This window comes from Pseudorca crassidens, chromosome 14 (assembly GCF_039906515.1).
Source record: "Pseudorca crassidens isolate mPseCra1 chromosome 14, mPseCra1.hap1, whole genome shotgun sequence".
Taxonomy (NCBI): Eukaryota; Metazoa; Chordata; class Mammalia; order Artiodactyla; family Delphinidae; genus Pseudorca; species Pseudorca crassidens.
The window spans coordinates 7566564-7593187 of NC_090309.1; the positions used below are offsets into that span (position 1 = coordinate 7566564).

At 42.8% G+C, this 26624-nt stretch overlaps 1 protein-coding gene across 1 annotated transcript in view; it reads left to right on the forward strand.

Annotated features, from left to right (window-relative positions):
- Window positions 1–26624, forward strand: part of AFF3 (ALF transcription elongation factor 3) — a 560353-nt gene that overhangs the window by 429403 nt on the left and 104326 nt on the right. Inside the window, exon 12 of the mRNA XM_067704167.1 lies at window positions 7835–7886. Within this exon, the coding sequence (XP_067560268.1) occupies window positions 7835–7886 (52 nt within the window). The remainder of the gene's footprint in view (window positions 1–7834; window positions 7887–26624) is intronic.

Here is a 26624-nt window from a genome sequence, read left to right on the forward strand (position 1 = left end):
ACCACAGACTGTGTCCTCTTATTAGTGTTGATTTTTGCTTTCCTTTGATCTCCATTTATTCCGTATTAATATACTAGATATGGGACTACTTGGAAAGGCGGTTGCTTGACTGAGAGTTTGAAGACACACGTTCATCCCACATCTCACCAGGGTTTGACAGGTCTCCTGAATGAGGCTGGCTTTTGCGAGGGTCTGAAGTAGCAAGAAGTGAGATGCTGTCCCCCAGGGAAAACAGGCCTGTGTCAAGGTCGCAGGTGGGCTCATCGTATAAGCGGAAGAAAAGGACCATTGGAACCTATTGTTCTTAAACAGAAGAGGTACAGGACACCTTCGCCCCAGGGTGAACATGGCAGAATCAGAAGATCATTTGTGATTTCATTGACACCTAGAACCGATCCTAGGAAGAGGGGGTCCAGGAAGAAGATGTGTGTGAACAGAAACCACCTCCCTATGCTCCACATTGCCTCAAAAGATGTAGGTAGGAAACCCAGGTAGGAAAGCATCAGAGCTGGAAGCTCTCGGGTCATCTAGACCACCCTTTGTCTCGTTCCTGATTTCTACGTTGGCTTCCAGACTAAGTTCCTTCCTTTGTGCCTTGGATGCACTACATCACCAGCCCCAGGCTGAGCCTGTCCAGGCCATCCTGGTTCCCAGTTAATTGGGGAATGGCACAAGCTAAATTCTTCTGAACGAATGTGGAGAGGAAGGTGGTCAAGTGTTTTTGAAAATAAGCCCAGGCAGATGGTAGTGCTGACCCTGACAGAGCAGTGGACTTCAAAAACAATGAAATGAGTTTTATAACTTCTCCTCCTGTGTTCCAAGCAGTGGAGAGGATGGCTTGGATTCCTTCAGAGAGGTGGACCTGCATAACAGGTTTATCATGCACGGCTAATTGTTAGAATAGATATTTGCGTATATGAATATGGGTTTTTTTTTTAGTAGTACTATCATTTAATCATTGAGGTTTCAATGAGATGCACTATAGAAAATGTCTTTTTTTTAACATCTTTATTGGAGTATAATTGCTTTACATTGTTGTGTTAGTTTCTGCTGTATAACAAAGTGAATCAGCTATACGTATACTTATATCCCCATATCCCCTCCCTCTTGAGTCTCCCTCCCACCCTCCCTATCCCACCCCTCTAGGTGGTCACAAAGCACCGAGCTGATTTCCCTGTGCTATGCGGCTGCTTCCCACGAGCTATCTGTTTTACATTTGGTAGTGTATACACGTCGATACCACTCTCACTTTGTCCCAGCTTACCCTTCCCCCTCCCCGTGTCCTTAAGTCCATTCTCTATGTCTGCATCTTTATTCCTGTCCTGCGCCTAGGTTCTTCAGAACCTTTTTTTTTTTTTTTTTTAGATTCCATATATATGTGTTAGCACACGGTATTTGTTTTTCTCTTCCTGACTTACTTCACTCTGTATGACAGACTCTAGGCCCATCCATTTCCGTACAAATAGCTCAATTTCATTTCTTTTTATGGCTGAGTAGTATTCCATTGTATGTATGTGCCACATCTTCTTTATCCATTTTGCATATATGAATATGTTTAATGGGGATTCATAAACATTTGCCTTTGGCTTTAAATCTCAAATAGGTGGAGATCATAGAAGCACCGGCTATAGAGACAAATCTGCAAATCAAACAGCCCATATAAAAGTCAGATTTTCAAGAAGCCATTAAGACATAGCAAAATGAAATGAACTTTAAAGGACTAAAGGATTCAGGTCTGATAAGGACCCCAAATGACAAGTAATTCCAGGGAAACCCTATTAATTAAAAACTGCTGCTCTCTGAAATGACTGCCGTTACATTTGAAGGTAGCTAATGTGCCCGTTTGCAATACCTGTGTAGGATACAGATGAACCCTAGAAGCAGTTGGCCATCTGTTACGGGTAGGCTACTATTTCTGCTTCCTGAGAAATTGTGGACCTCAAAAATATAAGCACCAGGGACTTCCCTGGTGGTACAGTGGTTACGAATCTGCCTGCCAGTGCAGGGGACATGGCTTCGAGCCCCGGCCCAGGAAGATCCCATATGCTGCAGTGTAACTAAGCCCGTGTGCCACAACTACTGAGCCTGCGCTCTAGAGCCCACATGCCACAGCTACTGAGCCCGCGTGCCACAACTACTGAAACCCGCGTGCCGAGAGCCCGTGCTCTGCAACAAGAGAAACCGCTGCAGTGAGAAGCCCACGCACCACGGTGAAGAGTTACCCCTGCTCGGCACAACTAGAGAAAGCCTGTGTGCAGCAACGGAGATGCAAGACAGCCAAAAATAAATAAATAAATTTATTTTTAAAATATATATGTATATAAAAGCACTAGCTACAACGTAAAGTTGTCCACTGCTCAATTAAAAAAATAGTACACACAGGGAAGCTACCATCATCAGATAGTAAAGTTGCAAGGGTTGTATTGAATTCCTCCCTTTTCTGAGGGCCTTACCTTCAGATGAGGTGACTGGGTTCTGTGAGAGTTCATTATGCCAGACCTTCAGAATTTTAAGGCACTTAAAAATGGCTAAAATGGCAATGCTGATTTGAATGTAATGTGTGAGAAGAACCAGCCCTGGGAGACAGTATGCTTTCCAAAGATAGGTGCCCACCACTGAAAGAACGCAGTAGAAAATTGAATGTGTAGGTGACTGGGTGTTTGAATGCCAATTCTACTGTTGGTGGTGAGGCAGTGTTTTCTTCATCCTTCACTTCCAGAAGCAGAGAGGTTCACCTGAGGTGGTCCTTGGCAAACCACAGATGGAAATGTTTGTACTGGGTTCCCCGATCTGAGCTCAGAGGCAAACCTCCACACACCCTTTCCTCTACACAGTTCCCATGGGACCCTCTGTCCCTGCATGAAAGCATAAGAGCCTTCAGCCCGTGGCTCAAACCTTTTGACCCTTTGTACCAGGTGTTCAGGGGGCGTGTTGTAATTTTCCTGGGACAATAATTTTAAGAAACTGTTGTCTACACAGTTCACCAGTGAAAAATGGATAGAATCTGAATCACCTAATTGCATGTTTAAAAAAAAAATCCTGCCTCGGTCCTGTCAGGGCCCCACTGTGAAGTCAGCTGTCTGGTCAGACTCCACTGTGAACTTACCACCAGGCACTGACCGGAAGTGCTCTGGACACAGTGTGACAGCTGCTCAGGTGCTCAGGGCACGAAGTACAGGTTTCTCTGTACCTCTGGCTGCACCTCTGCTCTCTGGCCTTCATTCGCAGAGTTTGATTTTATTATCTATTTTATTTCAGCTGTTGTCATCAGGCTGTGGGTACTCCAGGCTGTGTGACCGACCACAGGCTCCCAGGATATGTCCCCTGTGCACTCAGGCTGGTGGCCATGTTTTCTGTCCTCTGCAGGCATGAACTCACATCAGATCAATCAACCATGGCAGCAGTTATATCCTAAAATAGATCCCCCTCCGCAACCTCTAGAAAACGTCATCTTTTCTTCTCAAGATGGCCTGAAAACAGAGCAAATGGCTTAGTTTTAAGGCATTGTTACAGAAACATCTTCTGTCCCAAACTGTTTACGCATGCAAGTTTCTTAAACGCTCCAAGGCATGGCCCTCAGAGGTAAAAGAGGAACACTAATGAAGAATGAACATGTGTTGAATGTTGGTTCCGCACAAGGTTCTGTGCTAATAGCAAGCTGAGTGGCAGAGCCAGGATTCCTCCTAGGCAGTCTGACTCCAGAGTCTGTGCTCAGACCCCCGAGGTCTGCTGCCCCGGCAGCACCCACCTCGAGGTATGGTTGAATGAGATCAGGTTGGACAGGAGCTGGGACACCTAGGAGGGTGCTGCGGGGACACGAAGGGGGGGTGGGCGCCAAGGGACATGGAAGGAGCGTGGCTGTGGGTGGGTGGGTGTCACCATCGGGAGGAAGGCCTGGTGGTGCTCAGATGGGGGGGGTGTAGGGATGCAGAGGTGCGTCAGGGTGCCCTGCGAGTCAATGTGATGCTGGAGCACGGGCCCTGCACTTATGTGCTGATGACCCTTCTCAGTCTCCATCCTCAGCGCTTCAGAGCATCAAAAACAGAGTCAGGTATCCTCCGTCTCTGCCCTGTGTCCTAACCAACACTTACTTTGCATTTTCTTTCACTCTTGGTTTAAAACTTTTGTTATTATTATTCTTGTTTAATTTACTCACGCCAGTGTAATTCCTTTTGAAAACAGACAGATGATAAACATGTTGTCAAGCAGGTGGGATCAGATTTGGGGGCAGACTGCTCCGATGGTGCCATTTGTGTGTTTCAATGGAGGCAGACACAGCCTTCACCAAACGAGGACAGCTCTCAGGCTTCTAAGTGGCCCCAGCTCTTCCGTATTCTTCTCTAACTTCACATCTTCCTCAGCTCCTCCTCAGGCTCTCAAGAAGCCACTCTGGTTTTCCCAGCATTAAAAGGGACCAGCACTGTGCTTTGGAAGTTGAGTCCCAGGGACTCCACTGTGACCAGAATGATGCAGAAGGGCCGGGCGTGTTCTTGGGTGGCCTTGAGACTGAGTCATCTCAGCGCACGCCTGTTGGGGTCTGGGGCGCCGGGCAGCGGTGACCGTCTGTTCCAGGAATGCGGTCCCTCGTGCTGGTAGCAGCAGGCTCACAGGATTACTGTGCAATGTGAATGAGCTGTCAGACTCGGTGTTCCCATTTTTCCAAGACATTCTGAAGTTTATTGGAGTCTAACTTCTCTCCAGGCTTCTGTTGAATACAGAATGTTTCTACATTTGATCCTTTGTTTTTGGATCTCAGACCAGAAACACAATTAATCTTTTTTTTTTTTTTTTAACATAAGAGAGGTAAATTCAGTGATCATTTCTATTCCCAAAGTGAGGTGGATCTCTGACTGCTTTTCTTCTGGAAAGGATGACAAGGGAGCTGAGTCTCACTCTAGAAATGACAAAACCATGGCCCAGAGGTGTGACTCTCCCAGGATCAGGGGTGTGAAAGGCAGCCTGAGATTCAACCAGACACATGTTCATGTGTTGACACATTGAGCGTGCACCTAGAATAAACAAAACAAGTTCTACTCCCTACCTTAAAAGGAGCCCCACACACGGCTTTTACGCTGCCAGCTTCACGTGGTAACCGAGTCACAGGACGGGTGTGCGGCCAAGCTAAGATCCCTCGCTTTGGGGCATGTAGGGGCATCTTGCTGTGGTTGGCCATGGCCTTCAAATCTGTCCACACCGTCGCCCATACGCAGATGAAACTCCTCAGTCACCCTTGACGTGACTTCCATCTAACGGGGGACATTAACAACGATTGTGTGTGCTTCCCTCCCCCTTCCCATCCCCCGACGGAACCACCCACACTTTGAACACCCAGTGTTTACAGGGCAGTCCTTGAGATTAAACCGAATCGCAGTTGGCAGCTGACCCCAAAAGAGGGAGTGAGGAGTGGAGGGTAAGAAACTGTCCTGACTTCTCTGGTCCTTTTCATCAGAAATGTATTTGTGCCTTTGGGTAGGAAATTCATCTTGGGGGGACTTCCCTGGTGGCACAGTGGTTAAGAATCCGCCTGCCAATGCAGAGGACACGGGTTCGAGCCCTGGTCCGGGAAGATCCCACATGCCGCGGAGCAGCTAAGCCCACGAGCCACAACTACTGAGCCCACGTGCCACAGCTACTGAAGCCCGTGCACTTAGAGCCCGTGCTCCGCAACAAGAGAAGCCACCGCAATGAGAAGCCCGTGCACCGCAACGAAGAGTAGCCCCTGCTCGCCACAACTAGAGAAAGCCCATGCACAGCAACGAAGACCCAACGCAGCCAAAACAAAACACAAAAAAAAATCGTCTTGGGGTAGCTGCCCAGCCCAGCCAACCAACTGGTACTGTACTCTGTGCCGTCACCGTGCTGGTCAGTAGTGTCCCACGACAAAGGAAACACCGTCCTCTCCTAGATTCGCCCCCAAAAGCACTCTAATATAATAAATCACCAGCATCTCTTCTCTTCGAAGCCCAGGTTCAAGTTTGTGAGGTCAAGGGAAATGAGTGACGTGCCACACAGACGTAAAGGGCGGTTGAGGTGCAGCTGTGCAGTCCTTGCCAGTGTTTGGCTTGTTGGCTTCTGGTTTGAATAATAAAAGAAGGGTACCACTTGCTACTAGTGGAATAGCTGTAGCCAGGGGGGATTGGGTGTCCTAATGGTTATGGCTTAAATTCTTAATACCAAGAATTGCTTTAAAATTTCATAACTGTGCTCTTCAGAGCAAATACAGGAGTTGTTTTACTCTAGGAAATAGGGCGCACATTTATTTTGCAGACTTGGACGCTAAAGGAGGACTGGACCTTGGAGATGTCCAGCACAACCCTTCATTTTACAAAGAGGGAAATGGGGCTGGGGGCGGGGCCGTTGATTGATTTGCCCCAAACACACAGCCGTGAGAGGCAGAAGTGGGCCCACGCCCTGCCCTGGCAGGTCTTTACCCCAAGCTCACCCCAAAAGTCACTGAAATTACTTATAAAAATATTCAGAGGAATGTATCTACAGTAGGCCTATAATTGGCTTTTATAGGAAACAACACATTTTAGGGGTCAGTCTTTGGACTTTGAAGGTGATTTCAGAGAGGAGAGCGAGGCCTTCGAGCACAGGGACTCAGTGGCCTCCAGACTGATCCCTGGAGCCCCAGGGTCCATCCAAAGACGGACTCTTCCCCTCACTCCGGACAGAAGAGCTCTGCGTTTATCTGTGTGTAGAACACACTTCTGAGTGAGACTTCTTATGAAATGAGTTCATCTGAAAACGATTATTCTACAAAGAAATAAATCAGCAATGCTGATAAGAATACAGTTTCATCATCGTCAGAAATAATGTTTGAAATTTTTTCTTTTTTTAATTTAATTTTTTTAATATATCCTCTTCTTTTAATTTCATATTGGAGTATAGTTGATTTACAGTGTTGTGTTAGTTTCAGGTGTACAGCAAAGTGATTCAGTTATACATACCCATATATTCTTTCTCAAATTCTTTTTTTTTTTTTTTTAAACTTTTAACTCTTACAGACCCAAAAGTAAGCTTCCCCACTGCGGTTGTCATGACGCAGCTGAGGGACCCAGGGGGCTCTGGGGAGTTCCTCCCCAGAGTCTTTCCAGAAAGTTTCCTCCTATTTGGTTTTCCTCATCCGGTAGGATGTTCAGGCAGCTGTCTTTTCCAGATCTTTGATGGGGGAAGACCCAGCAGCTGCTCTGAGAACTTGAGTTTGTGGTTTTCTAGCTCTCGGCAGGGTTCTGCCCGCTCTCTCCTTCTGCTTCCCACGAATGGTGATGGAGATGTAGCTCAGCACCCGCCACATGGAAAACACTGGACAAATAATTGTGGAATTACAACTTCACAAGGAAAAGCACCTATTTGACTCTGTTCGTTTAAAACCTCATATTCTTTTTTTTTTTTTTTGCGGTACGCGGGCCTCTCACTGCCGTGGCCTCTCCCGTTGCGGAGCACAGGCTCTGGACGCGCAGGCTCAGCGGCCATGGCTCACGGGCCCAGCCGCTCCGCGGCATGTGGGATCTTCCCGGACCGGGGCACGAACCCGTGTCCCCTGCATCGGCAGGCGGACTCTCAACCACTGCGCCACCAGGGAAGCCCAAAAACCTCATATTCCTGAAGCAGGTCATCACGTCCTTTGGCTGTTGTGAGGGTTTATTTTCATGATGTGGCAGTTTGTAATTTCCTAAGTGCATCAGAGGAAAAGGGCTCAATAGGAAACATTTTTTTTTTAATTAGTAAATCTAATACACTCATTACTGAAACATTGCTCTAATACAGGTATTTTGGTGCTAAATTCTCTTGAATTTTCTAAGTATCTGTACCTCTTTGTTCCCTCTTTCAGAATGCTAGAAGATGACCTTAAGCTAAGTAGCGATGAAGAGGAGAATGAACAGGTAAGATTTTCCTTGATGTTGCCGTTCTCTGAATGTGATATGATGATGCCAATCTGGTAGACTGTCCTGGGTATTAACTGAGTCATACAAATGCTCAATTGTGATGCTCTAGGACGCTGGGTATCCTCTGCTGATTATGAGATTCTGTGCCATTGGGCCAGTCTGTTCAAATATCTTGGCTTTAATTTCCCATAAAACTGTAATTCTGTGATCTTCATGGCATCGAAGCCAACAGCAGCTGTTTATAAGGGAGCCGCCTGGGATCAGGCTTCAATGTGAGATAGAGCTTCTTTTTCGGAAAGGTTACTGGCTTTCTGGAGATCAAATGTGTGAGCTTCACCTCATCAGCATGCAACAGGCATGCTTTAGCATTAAATATTGAGAAGTCTTGTACAGATATCATTAACATTGAGCGGAAGCAAAGGTAGAGGTGAGCTAAAACGATGAATAAAAAATCATCGCGCTCAGAATAGCCTGTTTGTCTTAAGTGATAAATGTGCTTGAAATGTTCTCCCCTGGTGTTGATTTATCAGCTCGAGACATCAGTCAGGGGTTTATAAATACTCTTCTGATCAGTCAGTTAAGGTGATAAAATACCCAATTAACATTCATCACTCTCACTTCTGCATTTCAGGAAATGTTTGTATTTTAAAGCAAGTTTGAAAGCATGAAAAGACAGATTTTCCTCCACTTCTGTTTCCTTTTTCTCATCACCTGTTTTGTGTCGTGTCAAGGTGGGATAAACGTGATAGGTATGAAGACAATTCAGAGAGGTTTTCTGTCATTTTTACACGTGATACAAGACACGTGTACTGTTCAGGTCATCTTGGAATGGTGACTTTTATACAGAGGTATCATGGAATGCTGTGCAGGTGTTGCAGCTGTCTAGACATGCAAATGCACATAATGTACCGAGAGAGTGTGCAGAGGTGAGATCAAAGGAAATTTCCGGGAAGAGCATCTGAGCCAGATATGACTGTGCGATCACAGAAAGGCTTGCTCGCCTTGTAAGAGAAGGTGAGGCATCAAAGAAGGGACTGGGTATGAGATAGAACCCAATGCAGTTTGAAACTAGATTGGCCAGCTGAGAAAAGCCCAAGTGAAGAAAATTTGAGCAAGGAGGGCCACTCAGGCTTTTTTAGAGATTTATTGATCTGTTTCTAGGTGCAAGCAGCAGGCCCGTCAGACAGCCACAACCCAGCAATCTTGGCAGATCTGGGGAACGATTTCACCCCTCATGTTGGTTCCTCGTCTTTGTGTCTACAAGCAAATGACTTCATCTCTTGTGTTGTTTTTCCCAGTGGAGGTCCAGATAGGATTGGACCTATGTTTGCTGTGGATTAAGTCACAGCAAACATGTAGAGTGTGTATACTTGATACTAGAAAAGGGATTTACAGACTGTTTCATTCAGCGAGACTTTCTTAATTTGGAAAGAATTTCCTGAATTATCTCCAGGAAATGTTTCCACTGAAAACACAATTTTAAAAAATTAGTTATCAAGGATGAACTAGAAACGTTCTCTAAGGCAGTGAGAACCTTTCGTTTACTCATTTTGCTTCAGTCTGTAGCTGTGGAAAATATTGTACTGTGAACCTACCAGTCACATCCTTCTTGCTTTCGGTCCGTACGTATGTACACCTTCCTGTCTTTTACAATGAAAGCAGCTGACAGAATGAATGACTTTCATACCCTAATCCTCCCTTGTAATTAAGACTCCGGACAGTGGTTTCGTATGTGGCAGTTTAGTAATTGCTCTAACACTGATTATATTAAGTTATCCTTTATATATCCTATATATACCCTGACCTAATCACAAAATCGTAAATCCCATGCTTTTGAAAAACACTGATGACATAGAATTTTTTTCTCTTCAAGACCGAAATATGATTGCACCCCAAAAGAGTGGAGCCTGTGCATATACACGGCACACATACACGCTCTGCATTTCTCTGGCATTGAGAGATAATTAAGCATCTAACGTAAATTATTTTTTCAGATATAATCAGAGTCCGTCTCTTAACCCAAAATCTTTCAAAAATGTACTGTATGTTTCCCTGCCTCGATAAATATAGTGTACTAAAATCCTTGTCCTCTTCTAACATGACACCTGGTGGTCTTTGTGACTGTCGGTCACCAGCCTGTGTAGCCACTGTGATAAAGGAACATCCACAAGAGCATCGAGTTGCTACAGCTGTTTGCTCTTCCTAAAGGAGCCTCATACACTCATGCATTTACATATTCCCGTCTTGATGTTCCTTTATCATTGCCTCTGTGCTCTCAAAATAAGAGACAGGCTAGTTTAGTGAGTGAGCACCAGCTCAGCAGCTCCCTGGGTTCAAGTCCCTGCTCTGCTACCCAGTGGCTCTGCAGCCTTAGACCCAGTCACTGAACTGCTCGGTGCTCTGGTGCCGCCATTTGTAAAATTGGAATCAACCTTAGATCCCTGCAGCCTGCCACTTCCTCACAACTTGTGCTCACCCACAATCTTCATGTCACCAGATCCAGTAGGCTTTTTTCTTCTTTTTTAGTCAACTTACAATGGAATACACCAGGCATAGAGGAAAGTTACACGTTACCTAAGAATACAACTTGATGAATATTCATAAACCACACTCACCCGTGTAGCCAGCACCCAGATCAAGACACAGACATGACCAGCCTCTTGGGTCTCCCACATCCCCTTCGGGGCAGCAGCCTCCAAAAGAATAACCACTCTCCTGACTTCTAACACCGTAGGGTAATTGCGCTTGTCTCTGAAGCACAATTACATCAATAGGATCGTGAGTGCACGCTGCTGTGTCTGGCTTCTGTCGCTCAGCATTTTGTTCGTGAGACTCATGCATGATATTGCATGAAGTGAAGTTTTTTCATTTCCATTGCTGGATCCCATTCCATTATGTGCATATACTGTAATTTGCTTACCTGTCCTACTGCTGACGTACACGAGGGCGTTTAGGGCTATTGGAATAGTGCTGTTACTAACATTCTTGTACAGGTCTTTGGGGGGTGTATGGGAACATTCCTATTGGTCTGTCCCCAAGAGTAGAAGTGCTATAGGATGTTCAATTTGAGTAGACTATCCCAAACCATTTTCCCAGAATGGTTGTACCTTCTGACACTCCCACCAGCAGTATAAGAGAATTCCCATTGCTCTACATTTTCCTCACATGCTTGTCTTTTTATATTCATGAGGAATATTGTTCCGAAGGTTTCTTTTTTTGTATTGCCTTTGTCTGGTTTTGACATTAGGGCAGTGCTGGCTTATCATGTGAATTGCGAAGTGTTCCTTGCTCTTCTCTTTCTTGAAGAGATTGTATAACATTAATGTTAATTCTTCTTTAAATGTTTGTCAGAATTTTCCAGGGAAACCATGTGGGCCTGGAGACTTTTAGAAACTTACAAATTCTATTTCCTTAATTCTTAAAGGACTATTCGGATTATTTCACATTGGGTAGGTTATGGTGGTACATGCTCTTCAAGTAATTAATCCATCAGGTCATTTATGTTGTCATATCTATGTGTGTAGAGTTACGTTCCTTCATTGTCCTTTTGATGCCTGGATCTATAGTGATAGCCCCTGTTTCATTCTTGATACAGATCTTCTTTTTTTCTTTGTCAGTCTTACTAGAGCTTTATCAATTTTATTGCTCTTTTCAAAGAACTAGCTTTTTGTTTCATTGGTAGTCTCTGTCAGTTTTTCTTTTTTCAATTTCATTGCTATCTTATCTTTATTGTTCCCCTCCTCCTGCTTGCTTTGGGTTCATTTTGTTCTTTTTTTTCTAGTTTCTTGAGGGAGCTTAGATTATTGATTTGAGGTTTGTCCTCTTTTATTTATTTTTTTTTTACTTTCGAAAATTGATTTATTTTGATTTTTTTTAACATCGCTATTGGAGTATAATTGCTTTACAATGGTGTGTTAGTTTCTGCTTTATAACAAAGTGAATCAGCTATACATATACATATATCCCCATATCTCTTCCCTCTTGTGTCTCCCTCCCTCCCTTCCCTATCCCACCCCTTCAGGTGGTCACAAAGCACCGAGCTGATCTCCCTGTGCTATGCAGCTGCTTCCCACTAGCTATCTATTTTACATTTGGTAGTGTATATATGTCCATGCCACTCTCTCACTTTGTCCCAGCTTACCCTTCCCCCTCCCCGTGTCCTCAAGTCCATTCTCTACGTCTGCGTCTTTATTTCTATCCTGCCCCTAGGTTCTTCATGACCTTTTTTTTTTCTTTAGATTCCCTATATATGTGTTAGCATACGGTATTTGTTTTTCTCTTTCTGACTTACTTCACTGTGTATGACAGACTCTAGGTCCATACACCTCACTACAAATAACTCAATTTCGTTTCCTTTCATGGCTGAGTAATACTCCACTGTATATATGTGCCACATCTTCTTTATCCATTCATCTGTCGACGGACACTGAGGTTGCTTCCATGTCCTGGCTATTGTAAATAGAGCTGCAGTGAACATTGTGGTACGTGACCCTTTTTGAATTATGGTTTGCTCCGGGTATGTGCCCAGTCCTCTTTTATAATATAAACATTTAGTGCTGTACATTTCACTCTCATCACTGCTGTAGCCACATCTCACAAATTTTTGTATGTTGTATTTTCATTGTCAGTCAGTTCAGTGAGACATCATCCTCTTTGATGCTTTTAGAAGCGTGTTGTTTTATTTCCAAGTGTTTCCAGGTTCCCTGTGATCTTACTTGTATTGATTTCTAGTTTGGTTCCATTGTGGTCTAAGTACATATCCTGTATGATTTCAATTTTTATAAATGCATTGAGTATTTTTTATGGCCCAAGATATGATCTATGTTGGTATATGTTTTATGTGTATTCTGCTGATGGTGGGTGGAGTGTTCTATAAATGTCAGTTAGAACCTGTTGGTTGATGTTGTTGTTGCGATATTCTGTATCCTTGCTGACTTTCTGTCTAGTTGCTCTATCGATTGTTGGGAGAGGAGTGTTGAAGTCTCCAACTATAATTGTGGATTTGTCTGTTTGTCCTTTCCATTCTATCAGTTTTTGCTTCACATATTTTACAGCTGTTATTTTGTGCACACACATTTGGGATTGCTACATCTTCTTGGTGGATTGACCTTTTATAATTACGTATGTTCCACTCTGGTAATCTTCTTTGCCCTGAAGTCTACTTTATCCTATATCAATGTAGCCACTGTTAGTTTCTTTTGATTAATGTTTGCATAATATAACTTTTTCCATTCTTTTACTTTCAACCTACCTATATTTGAAGTGAGTTTCTTACAGACAGCATATCCACTTTGCCAATTTCTGTCTTTTAATTGATGTACTTGGACCATTTACATTTAATGTAATTATTGATAATTAAACTGATTAACTAATATTAATTAATGTAATGTTACATTAATGGTAATTAATTATGTTAGGGCTTAAGTCTACCACTTTATTTTTCGTCTTCTGTTTGTTCTCTTTGTTTTTTCATTTTTCTGTTTTCTCTTTCCTGAATTCCTGTAGCTTCCTGGAACATTTTGTAGAATTTCATTCCTGTTTATCTATAGTATTTTTGAGTGTATCTCTTTGTATAGCTTTTTTTAGTGGCATGTCTGGGTATTACATTATATATACGTAACTCACAGCAGTTCACTGGTGATGGCATTTTATGAGTTTTCTCCCTGAGTATCCTATAACTACCTCCATCACAGAATTGATAATATGAGATTTAGTTATCTGTCTTCCTGATTTCTTGAGTGAGTGACCTGAATCTGATGCTGTGTCTTATTCATCTTTACTTCCCTATTGCATACCATGCTGACTGGCATCTAACAGGGAAGCCTCATCTTCCTGTAACCAGATGCACACAACTACCTTTGTCTTCACTCATTGTCTCCCTTCCCCCTACTATAAGAGGACACTGCCTTCCTCTTATCAAAAGTTTGTCCCATTTCCTCTCAGTTACTTGGGGACTTACTCCTTTGACTCTTTTCTGCCCCTCTTCTCCACCAGAACCACTCACTGGGTCACCAGTGACCGCAGTGGGTCTGCAGAGCACATGTACCAGGCTCTTTTCAGTCCTTTGTCTCACCAGAAGAGTTACAGCATTGAAAACTGTTAATTACCCCACTTTTATTGAGTTGTCTAATACCATACCCTCCTGGTTTGTTTCTTGCCCCTCTGGCTGTGTCTTCTCAGACTCCTTTGCTGACTGCTCTTCCTGCAGCCAATCTTGAATGTTGGAATCTTTTAGCATTTCTGATTTTTCCTCTCCACGTCCTCTCTGTCTCTCTCTGGATGATCTCATCAATTCCCATGACCGTCAATTTTTTTTTTAATAAATTTATTTGCTTATTTTATGGCTGTGTTGGGTCTTTGTTGCTGTGCACGGGCTTCTCATTGTTGTGGCTTCTCTTGTTGCGGAGCACAGGCTTTAGGCACGCAGGCTTCAGTAGTTGTGGCACGTGGGCTCAGTAGTTGTGGCACACGGGCTTAGTTGCTCCACGGCATGTGGGATCTTCCTGGACCAGGGCTCAAACCCGTGTCCCCTGCATTGGCAGGTGGATTCTTAACCACTGCGCCACCAGGGAAGCCCCAATTTTTATATACTTACAATTTCTAAAATTATACCCTCAGCTCAGAACTCTCTTGTTAACCACAGACCTATTTGACTTTTCCACTTGGATGTCTCACAAGCATTTCAAATCCAAGTTGTGCCAAACTGGAGTTCTGGTCTTTGCCACCCCTCTACCTATCCACACACAAATATGTTCCTCTTGTGACTGTTACCATTTCTAAACCTAGAACTACCAGGCACCCAGTTGTTTAAGTCTAGAAACATCGGGCTCATCCTTGACGACTCCCTATTCCTCACTCAAATGTTAATTTTATCTCTAATCCCTATAAATTCACAAATATTAGTCCATCCACCTCTTTCCATCCTGGCTAGTCTAAACCAGTCCATTCTCCCCCCTCTATAATACAACTTCCTCACAGGGATCTTTTGAAAAAGATCAAGTCAAAGCATCAAAATCAGATCAAGTCATTCCTTGGTCTAAAATCTTAAATGGGTTCGCATTTCACTTGGGGTAAAATCCAGAGCCCGTAGTTGGCCGACAGTACCCTACCCAGCTGGCTTCACTCAACGCTTCCCTTTCACTTCACACTGAGATGGTTCATGGTACTTCCACCCCATGGGTCTTCTTTCAGCTCCTCCAACAAGCCAAACTCAGCTGCCTCAGGCCCTCCATAGGCCTCTCCCCCCTGATTTTTGCCCCATTAATACCTACTCATCTTGGAAGTGCAGCATAAATTTCACTTCATCAGGGAGTCTCCAGTTATCTAACTTGGACCCCTGGTTAGTCCGTGTCACAATAACCTAAGCTTTCTTCTTAGGTCTCATCATAATTTTAGTTGTGCATTACGTTTACTTTTTTAAGTATCTCAACCAACCAGACTGGAAGTTTCCTGAGGGCAGGAACTGTATCTGGCACAGCAGAGGTGCTGGATACTTGCTGAATGGATGCATGAATGATGCATAATGTTATTGAATTGAGAGTATTTCCTGCTGTCTGTTGTCCAGTATCAAAGATGACTTTGGGTCTCCCTTTTTTTTTTTTTAATTAAACACTGATTTTTTTTCAAATTAGTCCTATCCAAAGATCAAAAGTATTGACAAAGAAGAAAAAAACATAGACCCAAGGACAAAAATTGTCTGTAGATAAATACACAAATCACCTACCTATTTAGGAGAAAAGCATTTATCCAATCTCTGTAGAAATGTCAATAGTCACTTGTTAAATGTGCTTCATACCAAGCCATATTGAGGTTATGACTTTCTAGAAGGTATCTCAAACAGAAGCCTCCAAAACCAAGAGAGTGCATTTCTTCACAGCCTTCCCTTTCAAAAACTGTAGCATTTTGACTAACCTCTAGAGCTAGGATTGTGACCAGGTTTACAAAATGTGGAGGTTTAATGGAAATGGAGTCGTAATCTCATGTTTGCTCCTATAATTTTCATACTTGATGAGGTTCAAACTAGAAACAGGACAAATGATTTGAGAATCAGATTTTGTGTCTGAGTAAATGAAGGAAGGACACAAGATATGTGTGGCAGTTGGTTTGATCTCCAGTTAAAACCTGTGGCTCTTGGTTTTAACAATTCTAGACGCCAGCGTTTCTTTGGAAGAAAGTAAAGGAGTTAGAAGATTTAAGACAAAATGATTCCTGAAGGTACTAAGTACTCAGGCCATTTTTTAAATGGATTTGGAAGGGAGAAATGAATTATATTGCCTATCTTCCCATTTAGTAAAAAAAAGAAAATGAGTTCTGGGACTTCCCTGGCAGCCCGGTGGTAAGACACCATGCTTCCACTGCAGGGGGCACGGGTTGGATCCCTGGTCGGGGTACTAAGATCCCGCATGCCACCGGGCGCAGCCAAAAAAATTAAATAAATAAAAGGCAGATTTAAGGTTATTAAAAAAAAATGAGTTCTGCCTCTCAGGTGAGGAGGGTAAGCTTGGGAGGTTGGACACAGCAAATATCTAGATGAAATTATTACCGCTAAGGCATGAGGACAGGGCCACGTGAATAAGACACTCAACAAGGAGCAGCTAAGATCGTGTCAACTGCACACAGCGTTTCAGAGATGACAGATACATAAGCGCAGGGAAGTAAGGAGAGGGGATGCAAACTAAATGGCTGTGTATGTGCTTGCAGCTTCCAGTAATTACATTATCCGTACGTATTAGGCAGTCTTTTCATTTTAATTATATAACTACATTTTTCTCTTTAAATGAGCATGGTTTATCCACTTAAACTGACAGTTTTAATTTTACAGGCAGTGATCCTGGGATATAATCTGTAGAGGGAAATTCTCCTACTGGCATCATTTACTTCTCACAATGAAGAAAAGTTACCTTTTAATCCCCAGTCAATATTTGGAGAACACACAATTCATTTAATAGATATCCAGGTAATTAGCATAAATCTGCAAGTTAAAGAGCCACTTCTTTTCTTATTCTTAACTCATGGAGTACTAATCATGTCCCTCAAAAAGAATCTCGGTCCTCTTAGAGTGACTCTAAAGCTTCGCGTCTCAAGGTGTCAGGATTATAGGTGGTGAGATTGCTCTGAGCACTGAATTGCAGTTCTTAACTGCCTTTTGTTAACGTTGGTTTCTTAAGAAGAAGCACAAGGAACATTCCCATCTCAATTTTCTGCTGTTTACCGTAGAGGTCACTGGATAAGTAACATCAGCTCTGGGTGTAATATTAAAAGCAGATTGCCAATTGTAATGGCTGCTGGTCATTTTTTTCCTTGTTCCTTTTTAATATGACAATTGCATAACAGAAAGCAGAGCTTTTCAGAAGAACCTCTGAAGCCATCAGCAGTGCGTGTCCATCCGTAACCAGATGTATTAGCCGAATGATATGCAGATGTGAAATAAAAATATAGGAGGTTTTTGCAGCCCAGCTCCACTTCCCTGGGTGTATTTTTCCTCTCAGAATCAGCTTGGTTGATGCTGAAGTTCTTGGCCTGTGAAAATTTATTACCCACAGAGTCAATCTGCATTCAGGCGGCCAAGTCTGAATAAATAGAGTCATTGTGCTTGTCTGGGACTTGTGGCCAGAGTTCATCCAGTCAGCTTGACATTCACATCCCAGGAGATTCATAAAAGCCAACACCCTGGTATGTGCTCTTGAATCCTGCCAAAATTGTGTAGAATTATATAAACAGGAGTTGAAGCAGTAATCAGGACCAGGTTTGAGGGGTGAGCTCCAAAATCAAGTTTCTCCTACATTAGAAATGAACTATATCATAGATGGGATTTGTAGCCAACAAGAGCTGAAACATTTTTCCAAAGGAGTCATTCTGAGAAGAATCTTGTATGCCTACTAAATGTAAAATATTGTGCAAGACGCTGGCTTTGTTGGTCTTGATGAATTACACATTCGTAATATTCATTAGGATAATTTAACCTCAAAAATCTAAAGGACTTTTTAAATGCTGGGAAATGCCCTGTTCTCAATGACTATACAAAAAAGTATGTATTACATATATTAAACCTAACAGCAAAAATAGAAAAAAAAAAGAGTAGTTTATGTTTTTTATAATTTTTTGTCCTGCATTAATGTTGAACCTAAGCTACCTATCCAGTTTAATTATACTGACAAGTTGGTTTCTTTCTAATATGGAAACAGCACAATAACGCTCATTGAAAACTATCAGATCTTTGTCATCTGTATGTGAAGTAATCATAATTCAAACCTTCAGGCACAGTCAGTGAAACACGAATGTTCAACAGGAGGTTTTTGCATCTTTGTTTATTTGTTTGTTTAACAGCCCTAAAGCTTACTTAAGTAATATTTTATAAATAAAATTTTACTGTCACCAGAGGCAAATGCAAAACTCTTTTAAGAAGGCCAGTTTTATTACATCATGCCACTCTTTATAAACATTTGTGAGAAGCGCAGGCATTGGTGGAGATACACAAAAAAGTAGTTGTCTTTTTTTATATTACTCAACTGTCATTTCCAAAACTGAAATGGTCAGCAAACCTAAATGTCACAGAGCACAGATATACAACGGCTCACAACCCCATCTCCTCACTTTTTTTCTCAGACCTCCTCTGGGGACCTGAGATTGATGGAGGTTTAGTTGTGTCCACTCAGCTTGGATCATAGGATGTGACTAATTTCAACCTGAGGACCCTCAGCGGATATCTGGAAAATGAGAATATTATATAAAAATTAGGAGATGATCCACTGAATTTGGGCAAACATGCAATTAACACAAAAACGGAGAATCATGGCTTTGTTAAGTTGAAGAATTCAGAGGAAGCTACATTCTGGAAACTAAGCCAAGCTTTTTTAACTGTGCATATCAGTACCACCAAAATAGACTCCATTCAGAAAACAGAAGAAGGGCCATGTACCATTATTGGATAGGCATGCTCAAATACAGCTGCCAGCCGGGCTGCTGGTTGGCAGAGGAAGTGGAAATCTCCCTCCGGAGGACACTGCTATTTAACTCGGAGGAATAGCCCTTTGTCCTGTGACTTTTATGGGGTTTTTTTCTTCAGTAGCTTTTGCAGAATTGTAACCATTCAAGACTGGATGCTCCTTGGAGTCTGTGCTATCACTCGTATCCAGGCTTGGGGGCTTTCATATAGAAAAGGATTTACCTGCAGTCATTCAGGTACCTGGTCCAGATATGCACTCGGAAAATTGTGTTTGTGTTTGTGTTTTTCCAAATCTTCTCCAAGTGGGGCCGGTTATCTCAGAAGCACAGATTTTCTCAGGAGACTATCTTAACCTTTTGTTTCTACTGGAGCAAAATCATTTGCAGGAATTCAGTGCCCCTGGGCACTTGCAGTTCCATCCTGACCAGATCTGTAGCCAACAAGTTGTGCCAAGTGAAACAAGAAGCAGACCAGGGACTTTCCTGGTGGTCCAGTGGTTAAGACTCCGCACTTCCACTGCAAGGGGCATGGGTTCGATCCCTGGTCACAGAACTAAGACCTTGCATGCCACACGGTGTAGCCAAGAAGATCAAAAAACAAAGAAGTAGACCAGATGGTTTCTGAAATGTCACCAGACATGGTCCTCTTCACATAGAAAAGTGCTAGAGTGTGGGTTAGCCAGAATCTCTGTCTGTGGAGGTCTGATTCAGCAACGTGTTTCTGGGTACGTCTCCTTTCCACCTGGACTTCATTCTTAGAAGTCCAAGGCAGCTGAAGGAAGAGGGTGTGATTGCATGTTATATGTGAAAACATTTTCAGGTATAAACCATCAAGCAGTGGTCACTTGAAGGGTGAAAATCCTAATACCAATAATAGAACAATCAGAACTGCTTCAGCTTTTCTCTTACGTTATATAATTGGTTTGCAAAGTGCAATTATGAGACTCTTACCTAACCATGACAAACCTATTTTTACCTTCAAATATTGCTACTTTGTCTGACTAAAAGAGATGTTTTGCGAAAACAGAAAGCCAGACTTAGATTTTGGTAGATTTTTGTTCTTCATGCACAGGTTGCATTATTTTAACAAAACTATCAAAATAGTTATGTGACTTGCATCTTGTCTTTATGCAAAAACAAAGTAGCATTTGTATTCCACAACCTGGGCTCTGGTTGCATTCATAAGAACCAACCACCTACTGAGGCAGTGACGTTGACAATGTAAACACAGAACAAAGCGGGTCTCTGGATAACATCTATTTAGCTGCTGAATTAAACCAACCGCTAACCTAATAAACTGCTGGAATTTAAAAAAAGAAAGAAAGAAAGAAAAAGTAAATGGGACTCCACCAAAGCATTGTATGAAGGTAAAGTAAGGATTCTATTAAAAGCTCCAAAAGGCATTGGGCAAACCCACCAAAGTGGGGAGTGAGCAATCCCAGTGTCCACCTGCTCTGCCAAAGATGAGAGTTATTACTGGGCCACGTCATCTTGGCTGTGCTCAAAGTCTGGCCTGTACTGAAATAGCACTGTGAGAAGAGTTGCAGGAGTGTGTGGCTGACCAAAGCCCTGAGGAGCAGGCCAGAAAGCCAGGCAGCCACGTAGAGCCTGCGGGGCCTGGATTGCATCACCCTGCACGCTCCCAATTTAGCCTCCCATTCCCAAGAACCAGGAATTGCAATCCATGCACTACCTGTAGCCTGTCTCCAGGCAGCTCAGCTGCCATTCGTTGGTCCTTCTTGTTTGCTTTCAATGTGACGTTGACAAGCACGTGCACGCACACACACGCACGGGCCCACGCACACACACGGACTCATTCACATGGAAGGTGTTATTGCCTTGCCAGCGCTCTGTCCCAGAATCCAAAAGCTTCTGCCGTTCTCACAGATCTGAGAGTTGACAGCCGAGCTGGGATCTTTCGCCTTCATCCAACAGCACCAGACCTGACTCAGGCAGGCACTTCCTTTACATGTGTAGTCCTGTCATAGTGAGCCCTGGAGGTAAAAAGAATTCTTCCCTGGGAGTTTCGGGCAAGCCCTAAATGACCCGTATGTTTCTGCCTGTAAACTGCTTGAAGAGTCAAGATTAGTCTCAAAAACCTAAAGCCGTCCTGTCTTCTTTGCAAACATCTAAGAGACGACTCCTTGCTGCTTCTGCATTAGCATCCCCAGAGGAAGCTTGCCCCCCGTGTCTGTTTACATCTGCTCATCATCCCACCAGTCCTCTTTGGCTGGGATTGGCAGAATCCAAAATGTATCTGGTCCCCTTCCCTTCAATCTCTGCCCTGAAGAGTCCACAGCCCGGCAGAGGCAGGACCGGGGTGCTCTGTGGTACTTCACTGGCCTGGTTCCCTTACCTACCGACTCTGACCATGAGGAAGCCAACTTCCCTAAACCTCTGTTCCAATATCTTAATGTCAGTAGACAAAAATGCTAAAGTGGATTAATAGAAAATATTTTAAAAACAAACCACCCCATCAAAAAATGGGCAGAAGATCTCCATAGACATTTCTCCAAAGAACACATACAGATGGCCAAGAAGCCAATGAAAAGATGCTCATCGTCGCTCATTATTAGAGAAATGAAAATCAAAACTACAATGAGGTATCAGCTCACCTTACCCTGGTCAGAATGACCATCCTTAAAAAGTCTACAAATAATAGATGCTGAAGAGGGTGTGGAGAAAAGGGAACCGTCCTACACTGTTGGTGGGAATGTAAATTGGTGTAGGCACTATGGAGAACAATATGGAGGTTCTTTAAAAAACTAAAAATAGCGTTACCATATATCCAGCAATCCCACTCCTGAACATATATCTGGAAAAGATGAAAACTCTAATTCGAAAAGATATATTCTCCCCAATGTTCATAGCAGCACTATTTACAACAGCCAAGATATGGAAGCCACCTAAGTGTCCATCAGTAGATGAATGGATAAAGACGATGTGGTACATATATACAATGGAATACTACTCAGACATAAAAATGACTGAAATAACGCCATTTGCAGCAACATGAATGGACCTAGAGATTATCATACTGAGTGAAGTAAGTCAGACAAAGACAAATATTATATGATATCTTTTATATGTGGAATCTAAAAAATAATACAAATAAGTTATTTACAAGACAGAAACAGACTCACAAACATAGAAAACAATCCTGTGGTTACCAAAGAGTAAGGGGGGAAAGAGAAATTACTAGTATGGGATTAACAGATAGTCACCACTATATGTAAAATAGATTGACTCCCCTGGTAGCACAGTGGTTAAGAATCCACCTGCCAATGCAGGGGACACGGGTTCGAGCCCTGGTCCAGGAAGATCCCACATGCTGCGGAGCAACTAAGCCCACGTGCCACAACTACTGAGCCTGTGCTCTAGAACCCACGAGCCACAACTAGTGAAGTCCGCATGCCTAGAGCCCATGCTCCGCAACAAGTGAAGCCACCACAGTGAGAAGCCCGCACACTGCAACGAAGAGTAGCCCCCACTCGCCGCAACTAGAGAAAGCCCGCGCGCAGCAACGAAGACCCAACACAGCCAAAAATAAAATAAATAAATTTTAAAAAAATAAAATTAAATAGATGAACAACAAGGATATACTGTATAGCACAGGGAACTATATTCAATATCTTGTAATAACCTATAATGAAAAGGAATCTGAAAAAAATACATATACATATGTGTGTATATATTTATATATACATATATGGCTGAATCACTTCGCTGTACACCTGAAACTAACACAATGTTGTAAATCACCTATATTTCAATTTAAAAAAGAATTTATATTACTATAAATAGATATTAGTGTAAAACCATTAAACTGTACATCTTAACATCTCCCCCCCACCCCTTCCCCTTCTCCCCAGAAATGTTCTTTATTTACATTGCTGGAACTTTTTTTAGGCTTATTTAGGTAATAAAAGGAGAGGAGTACAGGAAGAAGCCAGAAAACTGATTTATCTAAGCAAAGGCAAGGAGCTAATGATAGAAGAATAGATCTAGAAGTCAGAGGAGGAAGTGAGAATGGTGAGCTGGTAATCTAGGGGAGAGAGTAAGGAGGCAGAGAGAGAAGAAAGATTAATAATTTACCACCTGCCCAGCAGGGGTCACATAGAGTAAAACAGTCCCTTGTATAGTACCTGGATAGAAGCTTTTACTGAAAAATGCCACAAGGAAAGAAGTGAATTTCTTACAAGGAAGCAGGTACATAGAGAGTGCCATTTTGATTTTGAACAAAATAATAGTTCAGCAAAGGTTTGTCAGATTCTCTCATCTAAAAGGGTAATTGGCAGCTGAAGGGTGATGCCTGTTTAAAAGCAAAAGACTGCCTTGTTCATTTCTTTAAAAATAATAATTAAAAAAAAATTTGTAATTGTACTAACAGAAGCTCGAATAAACTTTAGAATCTGTTAAAGACTAAAGCCCGGTTGTCCCATCCTCTGACACAAATCGTTTTTGGAATGAGACCAAATTGAATGAATGAATGAGATAAAAGCTAATCCGTTATACCTCAGGGATTCAGGAGGGGCACCATTATGGCTTGGTCACCTAGTGACATTATATTCGTCAAGCATTTACGTGCCTTGTGCTATTGGTTGGACCTTGTACCAAACATTGTTCAGTCATGTAACTGGTACCCACTTCCTATTCTCAAGGAGCTGGTGTCTAGCCTCCCTAAGTCCAGTCCTTTATGGGGTAAATGTCCAGATGACCAGGTAGAAGAAGCTACTTGCCATGGGACAGTGATGCCACAGCTCTTGATGCACAAGTTGCTCCCCAGGACCTATACTGGGGCTGAATGTCACCCAGCTCACTTCTCCCTCCCAGCACCCACACTTATAACCTCATGCACAGCCATGGATCTTCCTACCACCACCCGCCCACTTCAGACTGACCTCTTACCACCTCCACACCAGCTACCCCTGGTGCACAGACATCCTCCAGGAATCCACTGGGATCCTCTGACCCATAATGTTGCCCACATGGCAGTCAGTATGGCCCATCACTCAGGGTGCCTGATACCGTCCATACCCTCAGTGGGACCCTGGCCTGCTGGGAGGACTCTGACATCAATCACTGTGGGTGAGGGACAGCCCCCGGGGCATGTACTCACACCATCCCCACACCTTCCCTTCTTTCTCCTAGCTCGTAGCGGCTGCCCCCCGAGTTTTCTGTTTTGATGGCAAAAGCCTCCAGGGCCTGGAAGCAGAAGGGACCACGTGGTAGATGTCACCAATTATTCATAGTGTTATCTCTAGAATAAAATGTCCTGGAAATGCCCAGTGAAGACAAGAGCGCCTCCTTTAATAATCCCTCTCAGGAGATTTGAGTTGCCAAATTTGGGCAGCCCCCAACCTCAAATAATGCCCCCAAATCAGTCAATTGGAACCGGAATCCGAATTATGAGATAACATTATCCAGCAAACCATCTGGTGTCATCGACCTTAATCAGCACTTCCCATAGGATATACTAGGTACTAATAAATGTCTGTTATTGTCTTTATCAAATTTCTGGTAGACACGTGCAAATCTAAGCCACACAGTTAAAATAAAACAACCAGTCAAAATTTCTCTAAAGAGAAATGTGTACCCTAGTTTTTCAAGATAGTAAAATAGAGAAAGAATATACAGCTAAGGGGGAAAAATGTATTTCAACAAAGCTCTGAAATTGGAGCCATGGCAGAGAGTAACATTTGTTATCACCGGAAGTTACCTACTCATGTCCTACTGGCGAATCACACGGCAGGTGCTGTCCGTCAGCAGGAAGCTCTTTCCGGCGGAGGGAGGATGAGCTGGGATCTCCGCCTTCAGTGATCTTCAAGGAACTTGAATTTTTAGCCAAGACTAAAATTTCCGTGAAGCAGATGGCAAGCTCCCCAGGAAAGAAGAGAACCCAGCGCTAAGCCATGTTCTAGACCAGGAGCTCTGAGAGCAGAGGGTCAACAAGAGCTTGAGCGGTCGAGGCAAGCTTCATGAGAAGGACCTTGGGTTGTAGGCAGACTCAAAAGAGAAAGAGGACGAACTGGAGCGAGAACAGGAGAAGCACTGGCTTGATTTAAAGAGACACCAAGAGTCGCAGTGATTTGTCCACCGCTGACCCCCGTTCAGCTGTTTGCTTTCATTATTGGCAGGTTCCTCAGCCCCTGAATTTCTGTCCTCTAATCCTGATCTTGTTTATATTTGTAGAGTCATCTTTATTAGAACTGACCATACATTGTGCCCCAAAAAAGCAGGGTTTTCTCCCCTTGTCCCTGACTCCCACTGGGTTAGCATCCCCTTTCACTCTCAGAACTGTTCTTATTTGGATAGAACTATTCTTATTTGGATGATAAATTATATTGTCCTCCCTGACTCTGCCTGACCCCTGTAGAGTACTGGATAAGGTCAAAGTCCACTGAACAAAATGCTTCCTAGACAGCATTTCTAGGAATCCGAAAATGCAAAGTACTCATGACTGAGGGGAAAAAAAAAAAAAAGACCAGAAATAGAGTCTTTCCTTTGTCTTACAAATGTTCCTAAATGGGTTGTAAAGCACCAAATGGATGTTCACAACATAAAAATGCTCATCAACGGGGACCAAAATGAAAAACAACAACATAAAAGTTAACGAAACATAAAATATGCTAATAGAGGTAGAAGGAAATTAAACAGGGAAATAAGTTAATAAATAACAAGTCTTAACTTGAAGAAGAATGACAAGAAAAAAGTAAGGCCTCACCAGCCAGAATTCCTAGAAAGACAGGTGTGTCCCTATAAATTTCACAGCCTTCTTCCAATAACAGCAAAACACAAATGAAGTAAGATAAGCTGTGATAGTATTTATTCAGGTAATTAAACGTGGAGACAGTGTCCTAACACAGGTGAAACAATGTGATTACAATCACTGCTGCAGTGATACCTCCTTGACTGTCAGTGTCATAAACCTGATACTGTGTGTAGCAGAGATGGAGGTCAATCCCACATGGAGTGCGGAAACAAAGATGTGTTCTAACCAGCTGTCTCCTGGATCTTCTTCTCTTAGAACAATAGCAAAATGTAGATCCAGAAAATCAAGCCATCTGTCTTCTTATGACTGTCATTTGTCAAAAACATATGGACGTTGTGTACTTAATTATCATTTAGCAGCTTTAATCTCAAATCCAACCGTCTGTTTAACATCCGCACTTGACTTCCCATAAACAACTTGAACTTCACACACCCAAACTTTTTTGGGAGACGGGGGAGAGAGCATAGCATTTTGGAAATACAATTTTTCAAGGTTACTTTCCATTTACAGTTATTACACAATATTGGCTATATTCCTCCCATGTTATACAATACATCCTTGAGCCTATCTTATACCCAGTACTTTGTACCTCGCACTTCCCCACCCCTGTAATGCGCCCCCCCCCCGCCACTGGTAACCACTAGTTGTTCTATATCTGAGTCTGTTTCTTTTTTGTTATATTCACTAGTTTCTTGTATTTTTTAGATCCCACATATAAGTGAGATCATACAGTATTTGTCTTTCCCTGTCTGACTTACTTCGCTAAGCATAGTGCCCTCCAGGTCCATCCATGTTGCTGCCAATGGCAAAATTCTTCTCTTTTTATGGCTGAGTAGTATTCCATTGTAAATACACACCACATCTTCTCTATCCATTCATCTGTTGATGGCCACTTAGGTTGTTTCCATGTCTTGGCTGTTGTAAATAGTGCACCTGTGAACACTGAGGTGTATGTGTCTTTTCAAAGTAGAGTTTTTTACACCCAAACCTAAGCTCTGCCTTTGTCCTGCTCCTGCACC